The sequence below is a fragment of the Aricia agestis genome, chromosome 18 (assembly GCF_905147365.1).
Source record: "Aricia agestis chromosome 18, ilAriAges1.1, whole genome shotgun sequence".
Taxonomy (NCBI): Eukaryota; Metazoa; Arthropoda; class Insecta; order Lepidoptera; family Lycaenidae; genus Aricia; species Aricia agestis.
In genome coordinates, this window is record NC_056423.1 from 12,877,711 (window position 1) to 12,891,566 (window position 13,856).

A 13,856-nucleotide genomic window follows, 5' to 3' on the forward strand; every position below is an offset into this window, starting at 1 on the left:
GTCTAGAGGCTGCAAAACATGTGAGGAGTGTGGTGGAAGTTTCAAAATTGTAACCCCTTCTGATTGCGCGTATTCGATGACATTTAAATCGATGTGCGTCGAATGACCGTCATATATCAGCAGCACCGGCCTCGCACTTCCCAACGCAGGAACAAACACCGATTTCATATATTTTTCAAATATGCTGGTTTGCATCCAGCCCTTTTCACTAACTGCATAGGCGGTATCAATCATTTCGTTTTTATACAACCACTCCGTCCAAAGGTGTTTCCCTTGGAAAATTATAAGTGGTGGTACTTTTTTCCCGGAAGCATTTGCCGCCAGTAACACAGTTGTATTATTTCTTCCGGGACCACTAGTTGTCCGGGTACAGCGAAATCCTTGCTTGCCAATAACTTTACCTTTGACAGGGTCATTACATATGCTGGTTTCATCTAAGTTATAAATTTGTTGAGGCTTATCCTCTAACCCCAGGCATGCCAGCACTTCGCTCAATAAATTGAAATAACCATAAATAATATATGGGTCACATGCCATTCGTCTGGCGATTTCGACGGATTGTGGCTTTTTAATCGATAGGCTGTGTCTTTTTTGGAAGGCCTGCAGCCAATCCTTTCCTGGCATATCATTTTTAAACGGAGTGTTAATTCCATTTCTGCGCACAAATTGAGACACGAGAACTGCCACTTCTTTTCGGGTTAATGGGAAAACATGTTTTTCCATAATGTGTAAGCTATTTGCCATTCGTTTTTCTGTTTCTTCTGAAAAAACCGTTGGTCTCCCAATCTTGTCGCTCATATCAGTGTGGTATACTCTACTTATAATAGTGGATCTTGGTATACCGTATTTTTCTGCTGCTTGGTAGCTCGTCATGTTTTTATTGTTCACATCTTTCAGTGCTTGCTGCAGTTCTGCCACAGTATAAGTCTTTTCAGTTTTCTTTTTATAGTGGCGAACCATCTGCAATAAATTATAAATATATTCAATAAAGTTGAACTACTATGTAATATTTCTTTTTGTTTCAGGAACTTCTATTATTTTTTCCCAAATATCTTTAATATTCACAATATAAGAGATTGTTTATATCGATTAATTATCGACATATGCACATCACTACTGTTTAGTAATCTTCATATAAAATGTAGAGGGGCAATTTCAACTGCCAAATAGTTGACATTTGCCGACAAAACAATTTCAGTGGGGTTACTTAAACTATTGCCAAAACACTGTTTAAACACAAAGTAAAACAGAAAAATTCAACCTAGTCATATGAAGTGGGTTATAAACAATATAACTTACCTTTAAAAACCTTGGAAATCCACATTGAAATCACTTTTTTAATATAAATTTTAAGCTGTCACTCTGCACGTGCACGCATGGAATTTTGTCGAAAACAAAATGGCCGTGTCGGTCAAACAGTATTAGGTCTATCAGCGCCATCTACGGTGAAATTAAGAAAAGCACATTGCGCTTCCCGAATATAGATGGCATTTTTATCAGTTACGTTAAAAACGGAAGTTATGTTGATTAGTTGAAATTTCCCGCAGTCGAGATTGCCCCGCCTGACCTTACTTCAGTTGAATCAAAATTCATAGAATCAATTGATTTGAGGTAAAGTTTAGTACGTTTATTTATTGTTACCTGAGCCAGCTTTCAGAATCAGAATCAGAATTTATTTATTGCTACAATGATGTTACAAAGGTCTTAAGATTAATTATTTGGAGCTTTCATTCTACCACATATGGGTAAGGCCACGAAAAATCGTTCAATAACACACTTGTAACTGTAACACACAATAACACACTTGAAATAATATAACTCGCCGGACAATAGTTAAGCCTAGTGCACATAATTGATAAAATAAGAAAACTAGTTTTTATTCGCGGCTTTGCCCGTAAGATTCTTTTAAAATATAATTACATAGTAAAAAACACAAATAAATACTTAAAATCTTTATTTGAACTTAATATTCGGTAGCAAACTAAAAATCTTAGACAAAAAAAATTGGTAACACTTAAGAGGGTTTACGCGTATGAGTGGCAACTTCACCAGCTAGTATCACTTACTCGAGGTTTTCAATTTTTATTATTTAATTGGAGCTACATATTAAAAATGTTTTCTACTATTTAGAATTAGGTGAAAAGTGTGTAAATAGTAAGTAACCATAATGTTCACAGTTATTTTGCTATAAAAATAAGTCTTTGCAAATTTCGAATGAATTATTATTCGAGTTCAAAAATTCAACATCTTCATACATTTTCAGTGAATTTAATAAACAAAATCAAATGATTTGTTCTACCATATCTAGACATTTTGAACATCGTTTAGTAAGATATATTGGTTCTTGACCTGTTTTGGACATGTTGATCTTGTTTTGTGTTTTTGAGGATTATAAATAAAATATATACAGGGTGTCAAAAGACCGCTTCCGATAACTTCGTGGGGTTATTATAGGGCATGAGATATATCCATTGGTGCAAGAAATTTTCATGTAATCGCCAGTTTTTAAAATAGTCTAAATTTTCAACACGCAATGTATAATGCGTGCAGTTAATGCGCGATAATATCGCCCGCCGCCGATGAATGAAACCCCGGGCCGAGCCGGCCCCCCCGCGCCGCCCGCGCCGAATACCGCGCGCGCGGCTCTGCGCTAGTCATGAGTTAAGACAAAACAGCTGATCGTGGTGTGCCCTATACCCTAGCCCGTAGGTACCTAGTGAATAAACCACCAATATTGTAATGATAAATTACAATAGTTTACACGATTTAACAAAATGTTACAATTTATTAATTACCGTTTCTCAGGTTTTTACTCAAAAATACTCAGTTTTTACTTCCGGCCAAAAAGGAAAAGAAATCATAATTCACATCCGATCATCATCCGATTTACACATCTGTAAAAATACATACACAGTTACCTACTGCACCTATCAATACCTATCAATGGAAAACATACGTGATAACATGTTCACTGACCTGTGATCAGCTGTCTGCTTTTATGAAATGCAGTTCGAACTGTGCTCCATGATCCATCTAACTCGATGTAGATTGCAGAGTTATTCAACACTTAACAAAAGTAATTACAGGAGACATTCCAATTCTTTAAACACTTTTTATTCCACTGTTTAAACCGCACTATCGTCTATCGACGACGATGTTCACCTGTTCCTTAAAGCATCGCACATTCATCGGACGTATCTTGTCACGGCCCGTTATTAATTACAAACATAAAAAAAAATAGTTAACAATACACAAAACAAGCAATAATATGACAACATCTAAACGTAAAATTACAAAACTTAAACAAAAACGTCACAGTACCTACACCAGCACGGCGCGTGTTAGACAGCCGACTGAACAAAATTGAAGAAAAAACTTTGTAAAATAATAGGGATGTATCCCTGTGCAATGTGAATATTTTGAGTAATCGATAATTTTTTTATCGATAAATCGTATTAATTGTTTTACATACGAGTACGTATTGATTACTGTCAAACTAAAAATAAACAAATACCTACTCAATATTAAGAAAAGCGACAATAATTAAAAGTTATTTAATTAATTAGGTATTAAAGTATTTTAGACGCGCATAACGCGTACCACGGTATAACAATCACTTTATCACGGTAATGTAGGTATCGAATTTAAAAAAATGAGATGAGATCTACTAAATAATAGTTATAATTTTTATTATTTAATGGTAATTTAAATATCGACTAAATAGTATTGAATTTATAGGGTACAACACTTAGATTGTCCTTGAAATGGATTAGCGACACGTGCGTCGGGCACCTGCACAGCGGCGCGCTTTGTCGGCGCCGCGATCAAAGCAAGCCGCCGGTCGGTGTCCTTTGACTACTTCCGAAAGTCGATACACGACGAACATTATTTCAAAAATTAAAATAGATTTTTTAATTTAGTAGCCATTTGAGCATTGAGGTGATAGGTTGTTAGAGTTGTTAGGAGATAAGTTTGATTTTTTAACAATTACTTCAAGTATCAAAACGTGGTAGTATTGTGTAAAGTGTTAATAATTGATTTATTATTTCAGTTGTAATAAAATACTTTGTGGTGTGATACATTTCGTTAACGAGAAGTTTTTTTGACGTTCTTGGTAGTGACTGGTCTTATTGCTTGGTGTTAAGGACTATTTTCAAAATGCATAAAGAAGTAAGAACACTTGAACTCAACATTTTTCACGTAAGTTAATTGCCAGTTTTATGTATGAGGTTTTTTCGTGTATCATCTGTTATTTCGATTGATAAGTAACGATTGCGGATAAACAGTTCATCCGCATAGGTTTCGTTACTTACGATGAACTTTTTAACTAGTCTAATAATCTTAGAAGTTTGCCATACTGTCGTAAGTTGTTACACATGCACAGACAGTTACTTACAGTTTTCTACATGAGCTACCATTAAACTCTTAACACTGCAAGTAGCTTAGATGAGAGGTCAGAGGTCAGAGTTCTAAGTTCCACGTCATGGTGACCTTCATGGGTTTGAAATTGAAAAGACATACATTAGGGTTTCTGTGTGTTCTGTCGTAAGTCGTAACTCGTAGTGTATCGTCATTCGTCGCATACGACCTTTCGACTTAGCGTGCGTAGGGCGGAGCTAACAGCTGATTAACGCGGTCAACGTTCTCGGGTATGTACTCGGAACACGAGAACGTTGACCGCGCGCTTGCAAATGCTTATTGGGGTAAAAATAATAAAATTTAAAAAAATATTTTAAAATATTTTTCTATGTGGTTTATTATCATGTTTAAAGGGTTTTAATTATAAAAAAATAAAGAATAAAAAATTTAAAAAAAAAAATAAAAATAAAAAAAAATACATATTCGTAATCAGAAAATGTAGTATAATCATACCCCAAAGTTATCGGAAGTGGTCTTATTACACCCTGTATACAGGGGTTATTTTGTTTAATTAAATACTATAAAACATCATCGTCTGGTACAACAATAATGTTCTCCAATCCATAAGCTGGGGGGGTTATTGCTGGCAAATGTCGTGCATGGCTCATGTACCATATAATACACATAATATGGGAGCAGCATCCAAATGTTCGCTTTCCTATGATGCACGAACAATAATAGTGAGCAATTGCTTGTCGGCCTGATAACGATCTATTGATTACAATGTAGACATAATACTGTCTTGCTCTAACATGCCGCGATTGCAGTCGGCCTCTTATCATCCATAAATCATTGCCCTGCAATTCCGCCAAGTCTTCATTTGATAACTCATTGCTGAGCTCAATTGTGAATGCTCCATTGTCAAGGACGTGCTCACCGTAATAGCTTTTGGCCTGTTTTAGTTGATAAACGCCCAGAGCGAATAAAAATAATTCGTTCTCATCCATTCTTGGAAAATCTACAAACTCTGGCATATCTGCAGTCATTAAAGTAAACTGAGCACTTCTGCGATTGTAGTTATGGCGTATTACAAGATGTGCTAATCTATTTGGCATATTAATTCTTTGGTGGATAATCTCTAAAATCGCAGCAGCATTTGGATTATATTCAATAAAAACAAGAAAACGATTTATGATAGTCGAACATGCTGGGAAGGGCTCTGTTATTATATACATTTCGCAACAGGCGAAAATCTCTTTTGAACCTGCCGTTGACCACTTCAACCACCCAACGACAGATTGTTATCAGTCTGGACTTATTGGCCTGATCCGTGGTTAGCTGTGTCTCATTTGGATACTTTGTTTCAGGCATATGTTGTACGTATCCGCAAGATTCCAGATTTCTTGCTGAGTCCCGAAAACCACGGTCCAGAATAAAAACATCTCCACTCCTATAAAACCAGTGGAAGGCACTGTCAGCATTATTAAGCATGTCATTCATTATATCTGCGTCCGACGTGGTGGCAGCATATGGTCCGATGACTTCGATAATGTGTCCATCACAAGAAACCAAGAGGAACGGTTTGAGGAGGTTTCTGTATTTGTGATGGCTGTAAGACTTGCGTTGGAAAAAATAATTTCCACTTTTTTGTACATAGATGTACGTGCCATCACAAATCGTGATTGCTTTCCTTTCATCTTCTGGGCTCGATGGGTTCCCAAACAGATTGTTGGGTAGAAAAAGGTTCCTGTGTGCTACATCCTCACGAGAAATGTGGTCAAACCCAACATTTAAGGGCACAAAATCTTCTAACAGAGCGTTGCGTCCGATTTTTAACCACGTATGAAACGCTGTTTCGCTACATTTAAAAATATTAGCAAGCCGCGCGTTCGAGTCACCTGTTCTTAACTTGACCAATACTGTCGCCAATACGGTTCTTTAAATACTCTCAATTATGAAAAAAAAATACTAGTCTATATATTATCTAGAAATTGTACACCAAGAGGTCGGTTTTGAAAGTTGCATATCATAATTTGGTTATTGACCTACACATTATAAAGAAAATCCAATTAATTGTTTATTTATTTAACTTTTTGTAAAACTGGCTTTTTAGGTCTTTACTGGTCTAAATCTATACATTTTTTAAAATACCAATTCTTCTTTTTTAGGTCTATCTAATTCTGAATAATTATTCAAAATATCGTTTCAATTATTAAAAAGTCTCTATAGACCTTAATTTTCGTCACTAAATTCATCAGTCAGGGGAAACATATTGTAAGCTCTATACTGTACTTATATAAAATAAAATTCTTGTTTATTAATAATTTTTAATTAAAATTTTTGTTATACAATAAACTTTTAAGTTGAAAATAGGCATTTACAGTGTAACAATTTGATTTTTACTTTAGTAAAAATGATGCAGTGTAACAATTTGATTTTTACTTTAGTAAAAATCAAATTGTTACACTGTAAATGCCTATTTTAGAAACACCTATTTTCGATTTTAGTCAGCCTTCTATTATCACATCATCATTTAAAAGTACTAACTGCAAAACACGGTTAGGTTGCACCAACTTACTTTAACTATAACTGTAATTTTAACTATAACTTTAACTATAACTACAGTGGAAAATGTCAAAACTCTGGTTAAAGTTAAATATGGCGTCCTAAGACGCCATATTTATCCATAACCGCTCATACGTATATCTAAATTTTTTCGTGAAAATTTACTATGTTTCAACTTTCACAGTGTCATATTTTTCCTGTCCATTTTTACGGATAGTTAAATTTTTTATACTCTCAATCCTGTAGCTTTAATAAAAAAATAAACGCAACAGACATGTGTCAATTTCTCCGGTCAAAGTTAAGGTTAAAGTTAAAGTTAGCCTTAACTATATAACTTTAACTTTAACAACCTATATAAATTCGTGATGAAATTATCAAACAAAAAATAAACTTGATTTAGTCTATGCTCTATCTCTAAATAATTTTTAATTTTCTGTACCTGACAAAATATGACTGTAGGAGGTACCTACGTATGTACCTTATAAGTTATACGAGGGCTGCTATTTATGTATCCGGAATTAAAAAAAGAAACAAACATATATCATTTAATATGGTTTTATTGCTTTTCAAAATATTCGCCGCGATGATCGACACACTTTTGCATACGCTGGAACCAATTTTCATAGCACTTTTTCCATTCTGATTGAGGTATCTCCAAAACGTGCATTTTGAACGCATCAACAGCCTCTTCGCGGCTCGAAAAACGTTGACCACGTAATTTGTTCTTTGCGTATGGAAATAAAAAGAAATCGTTAGGTGCCAAATCAGGGCTGTACGGCGGATGACCAGTCAATTCGATCTTTTGACCCTCCAAAAACTGAGTTGTTTCAGCTGAGGTGTGACAGCTAGCATTGTCGTGATGTAATATGATTCTGCGTTGTCGGTTGTCCTTTCTTATTTCTTCAAAGACTTCTGGTAAACAAATGGTCGTATACCATTCAGAATTAACCGTTTTACGATTCTCTAATGGCACTGTAGCCACATGTCCATTAATTCCAAAAAAACAGGCGACCATTTGCTTCAAAGTACTTTTTGCACGAGTAACTTTTGATGGTTTCGGCTCATCTTGGAACACCCACACCGTTGACTGTTGTTTAGTTTCGGGGTCATATGCATAGATCCAAGATTCATCACCTGTGTAGATATTATAAACGGCTTTTGACGTACCACGGTTGTATTTTTTTTATCATTTTTTTGCACCAATCGACACGAGCCCGTTTTTGATCGATTGTCAAGTTGTGCGGAATCCAACGCGAACATATTTTTTTTACAGCCAAATGTTCGTGTAATATCTTATGTATGCTCGTCATACTTAGGGGAAGCCAGCCCAAAGTGGCCACCTTAACTGCCAATTTAAAAAAAAGACGAAATATTATATATTTAAAAATAAAAAATGTACTACCAGATAGTGTATTTATTATATTTCTGTTATGTATAATTCATATTGACCCTAATCTTAAAATTAGCTCATGATTTACATATTACGACAATCTGTCAAAAAACCGCTTTGCCCGAGGGCCTGCCTAAAGCAGCCATAGGGGTAAGGGCAAAGTGGCCAGCCCAAATGTTCACAAGAAATGGATTTTTTTTCTTATATTTAAATGTAATTTTTTGGTAAAATGAATACAAAAAAGGTAGGTAGTAAAAAAGGTATTTATTAAAAACAAATTAACAATTAGTGGTATCAATATCAGTCTCCAAATTATCATAAAATATTCTTTAAACTATAATTTAAACTTTTTAACTTTAAATATATATTTCTTAGAGCTTCAGTCTTTAATGTATTTTTTAAATACGCAGTAATTAACCTTATTATTAATAATACTTAAAAGTAGTATAAGGGCGCTTTTAGTGTCACGCGGATTTGCTCACGCACGCGGGATTGGACCGCATGCGTAAAATTTCACGCTGCGGATCATACGCAGCATGAGTTTCAGTTTTCTACGGGCTGCGTAACGGTATAGACGTGTTCAAAAATGATCAATGTCAAAAGAATATCTGTCGCTTACATACTTTACAAACGACGAAACAAGAAGACAAGAGTACATGTTGATCCCTTTCTTGAAAATAGGCTTCTTGCTGGGGCGTTTGTTACACACTTTGGAAAACTACAAAATAATGAACGTAAATTTAAAAATTACTTTCGAATGTCCATTCGTTCTTTTGATGAACTGTTGTGTAAAATTGAGAATAAGCTACAAAAAAGCAGTTTACGAAGGATTACAATACAACCGATTGAGAGGCTCGCTATTACATTAAGGTAAGTTTAAAATTTTAAATATTTAATTTCCTGCTATGATTTAGTGGAAAGGGATTTGAACAGGTAGGATAAACGTACCAATCCCAAACCAGTAAAGGACTTTTTTGACTTCAAATTACTGTCATGTGTAAATTTACATGTGCAAAAAAAAAATTTTGTCATGTACTCTGATCAACTGCAAAAATGTTAAACAAAAATCAAATCAATGATTTTTTCGGTAGTTGACCATCGTGGTCAACTATTGAGACATCATACAACACATGTTCTAGTAATTATCCAGTCTAAATAAACGGTATAATAATGATTTTTTGTTTGAAATATCGTAAAGTAACGCGTCATTGGTTATTAATTGTTGAAATTTCATAAAATAAGATTATTTCACTCATAAAATGTCACCATTAAAGTGGAATCATTCCTACCTTTCATCACACGCTACTTATTATAATATAGATAAAAGTTATAGGTTTGCACATGACAGTAATTTAAAGTCAAAAAAAGTCCTTAATTGGTTTGGGATTGGTACGTTCAACCTACATACACAATCCTTTTTTTTATCTGATAAAGTACACATGGCCACAGATCAAGTTACCCAAAACCAGCATAAATGGAACTCGCGCCTTGCGTATTATCATACTTAGGTAACCCGTCGGAGTCCCGCTTATACTGGATTTGAGTAACTTGATCTGTGCCGTGTGTACAACCGCACTCATATGACTAAACAAACAATTAGAGAGAAACTGGAGAAAAAAAGTTAATCGTACTCATTTTAATAAAAAGAGTTTTATTCATAAATTAAAAAATCAAATTTTACATCATTCATTTCTTTGTAAATTTGTATCCTGAGCGTTGACATTTCTTTCGCCTGTAGATGATGTTGTTGCTGGGGTATAAATTACGTCATAAGACGTGATATTAAACAAACCGCTTTCAGTCGAAATAAGAGTTTCATTGTCATTCACTGCAGCAGAACTAATAGCATTGTCGTTAAGACTCGAAGTATCCTGGATTATACTATTGGTTTGGTAATCTTGATTTATCGGTGACAAACTGTCAAGCTCAGTAAAAGCACTAGAACTTGTTGTAGGTATGGGACTGTAGTATGCAGGTTGTGTTTGACTTTCCATTTCCATAACTATATTTAACACTTTTGTTCTGAACATTAGTTTTTGATATCTAGTGAATCTTTTTAATGAAGGCTGCAGAGACTGAAAGAAAGCCAAATCCTCACTTTCTAGCTCCAGTTGATTAGACTTTAAGCATTCTAATAACTGTGCCTCAAATTCAGATGGTGCTTGCTTTTTAGATTTTACTTGTTTTTGTTTTGATGTTGGGTGAGAACTTTCTTGACGTGAAGTATCTGGTTGCGTGGACTCATTACGTGTTTCTAAATTACGTTGTGATGTTAGTTGAGAACTTTCTTGACGTGAAGTACCTGGTTGCGTGGACTCATTAGGTGTTTCTAAATTACTTTGTTCAGACATTTCTTCACAGAGTGACTCTTCTCCAGCAGTTTCCGTTGTACTGTCTAAGAAAGTCAAAATGTCATAGTAAGAATATTTCTTCTTCTTCTTACTCCCAGAGCCGGATGGCTGATTTTTTTCAGATATCTTGTCTTTCTGGTAAAGGTCCCTTGCTGTTCGCCAGCGTTGTTGTATTTTCTTGTCTGAAATGACAAAATATAATAAGTAAGTGGCAAAAGTACACACAGTTTCAGATCAAGTTACCCAAAACCAGTACCAATAAACGGAACTTGCTAGGGCCTCGCTGGGCGGCGAGTCGTCTACGATAATAAACAACGCATGAGTCCTGTTTATACTGGTTTTGGGAAGCTTGATCTGTGGCCGTGTGTACAAATCTGATATTAGTTGGAAATTTAACTGCATTCGATTAAAGGCCTCATTAATTCACACATGTTGTCAACTTTACACTGTCTCATGAAGCATTAGATAAATCAAGCAATATATATATACCTATACAGAGTGGAAAAATAAGGCCGCAGTTGAAGGAAAAGTACCCATAATATTGATGATGGCAAATTTTACTGAATGGAAATAATTCATTTTTTACAAAAATAATTAGAACTTCATTTAAGGATTTTTGGAAAAACACCGGATTGAATCGGGAAATTTTTTTATTTGTTACAGTAAAATTTGCCATCATCAAAATTAAGGTGAAAACTTCCGGAAGTCACTAGCGCTGTAAGTTTTTAATTGTTTTAACAAAAATTTTCTTTATTTGCATCTGTCAACCTTCATGAAGGAGGACTTGAAATAAACGATATTTTATTATATTATATATATTTATTAGATTCCTTTCATTTGCCGGAAATTTTACCATAGGGGTTAATTTATACAAAGAAGATTTCTTATAAAATATTTACAGCATAGTTATGTGTCTCAAATCTGCTAAAAGTGGCCACTTTTAGCAGATATGAGATACATAACTATACTTCAAACTTTTCATATGAAATCATAACTGCATAAATACCCCCCTATGATAACATTTTCGGCAAATCATAGAAATCTAACGTAGCTATAGTACTGTAGTTAAAACGAATTAAAAACTTCTAGCGCTAGCTACTTCCGTGCCCTTTCACCTTAAGGGTATTTATTTTTCTTCTGAAGTAAAATTCGAGCGGTGCATGCTGTCTTATGTCTGATGTCAGCATTATTAATATATTATGTTATCATATTATTAATATATTGTTTTTGTTTTCAGATATTTGGCAACTGGTAATACATTCACTGATCTACACTATTCCTATATGATTGGAATTGCAACAATTAGCGAAATAGTAAGACAAGTTTGTTACATAATATGGATTGAACTAAAGTCTGAATGTATTCCACAGCTTAATGGGATCAAATGGAAAGAAATCGCAGAGGGATTTCTCACATATACAAATTTTCCTAATTGCTTGGGTGCTATTGATGGAAAACATATAAGAGTGATTCGGCCGCCGCACAGTGGATCACTATATTTTAATTATAAGAAATATTATTCTGTAGTGCTCCTCGCAATGTGTGATGCTGATTATAATTTTACATATATTAATGTCGGTACCAGTGGAAGCAACGCCGATTCAACCATCTTTAGAAGGAGTCAATTGTATACGAAACTGGAAAGTAACACGTTGGGTATCCCTGACCCGCAAGAGTTGCCTATTATTTGCCCCGAAGTAGCTTATCCATCTAGTGTAAGAGCAAAGTTGCCGTTCGTGATAGTGGGAGATGAGGCATTTGGTTTATCATCACATGTGATGCGGCCTTATGCTCGTGATAATTTACCTTACAAAAAGAAAATATTTAATTACCGTCTGTCCAGAGCTAGAAGGTACATAGAATGCACTTTTGGAATTATGTCAAATAAATTTAGAATATTTCACAGATCCATGACTGTCAAGTTAGATCTAGCACAATTAATAGTCAAGGCGGCATGTGTACTTCACAATTTCATAAGGAAACGGGATGGCTACATGGTCAGCCATACATTTGTCACAAATGGTTTTACGGGACCACTACCCAGGCAGCAGACTGAAAGTAGTAATACGTCGGCAAGTAATATCAGAGATATATTTGCAGATTACTTTATCAATGAAGGAAAAGTCTCCTGGCAACACCGATATATAATTAATTAACTAAACTCAAAAGGTTTTAGAAGGTTTTTGATGTTATTTGTGAATTAAATAATTATGCTTATATTAATAAAGTAATGATGCTTGTATAAATAAAATAATGAACCAAACACATACCCGCCACTTTTCTTTCCTCTTCGCTCAAATTTTCGTAGTTAGGTGCCAATTCCTTCAAAATATCTCTCCATGCAGCCTCCCTCGCGTCCCTGTTCTTGTATAATTCATTGCGTTTATCCCACAAAACGGGCCGCAGATGAACTTCAATGATTACTCGTTCTGTATCGATTTTCATTTCGGTAGTACAATACGGCGCGAGCGCCCCGCTCGACTCTAAAATGGGCACTGAAGTTGTAGGCAGCGCTTACGCATGCGGATACCCCGCACCGGGGTGACGCCCCGCACAGCGCCCCGCGTCCCGCGTGCGTTTATCACGCTTTACAATAGATACCTATATGAAATTGTTCTTTGCGGATGCTACGCATGCGGCCCAATCCCGCGTGCGTGAGCAAATCCGCGTGACACTAAAAGCGCCCTAACACAATTTCTATTAATTCTCTTTCAACAATCAGAACATTTTTTTTATAAAAAATAAAGAACTCTTCTAAAATAAAAATATTCTAAATATTATATCAACAAAACTTTGTTCTTCTCGGTAAACTTAAAAAAAATTAAGTTTACCGAGAAGAACAAAGTTTTATTGCCAAGAAATCTGATCTCATTAAGTATTTAATACTTAATGAGATCAGATTTCTTGGCAATTGTCACAGAAATACGCTCCAATGCCGGAGTATGTCGTGCAGGCTTCATGAGCCCACAACTGGCAGTCATCGCAGCGAATCCAGTCTTCGATGGGCGGATCTTCATATGGCTCCATACAAATTAGGCAAATGTATTGATGTTTGGTAGTAGTTTTATGTTTCTTACTGTCATTATTAGTTTTTTGTTTCACAGTATTTCCACGCGTTTTTGTTTCTCTTTGCATCCCCGACGATCCTGCTTTCCCAGACAAATTTTCCTTGAAGGACTTCATCACTCTTT

General features: G+C 35.2%; 1 protein-coding gene across 1 annotated transcript; it reads right to left on the reverse strand.

The window, feature by feature from the left end:
- Positions 1 to 9,996: 9,996 nt before the first annotated feature.
- Positions 9,997 to 10,806, reverse strand: LOC121736247 (the record flags this gene model as incomplete). The annotated part of the gene is made up of 1 exon (XM_042127331.1): positions 9,997 to 10,806. A coding segment is annotated over one exon (810 nt), but the record flags the coding sequence as incomplete, so codon positions are not given.
- Positions 10,807 to 13,856: the final 3,050 nt, after the last annotated feature.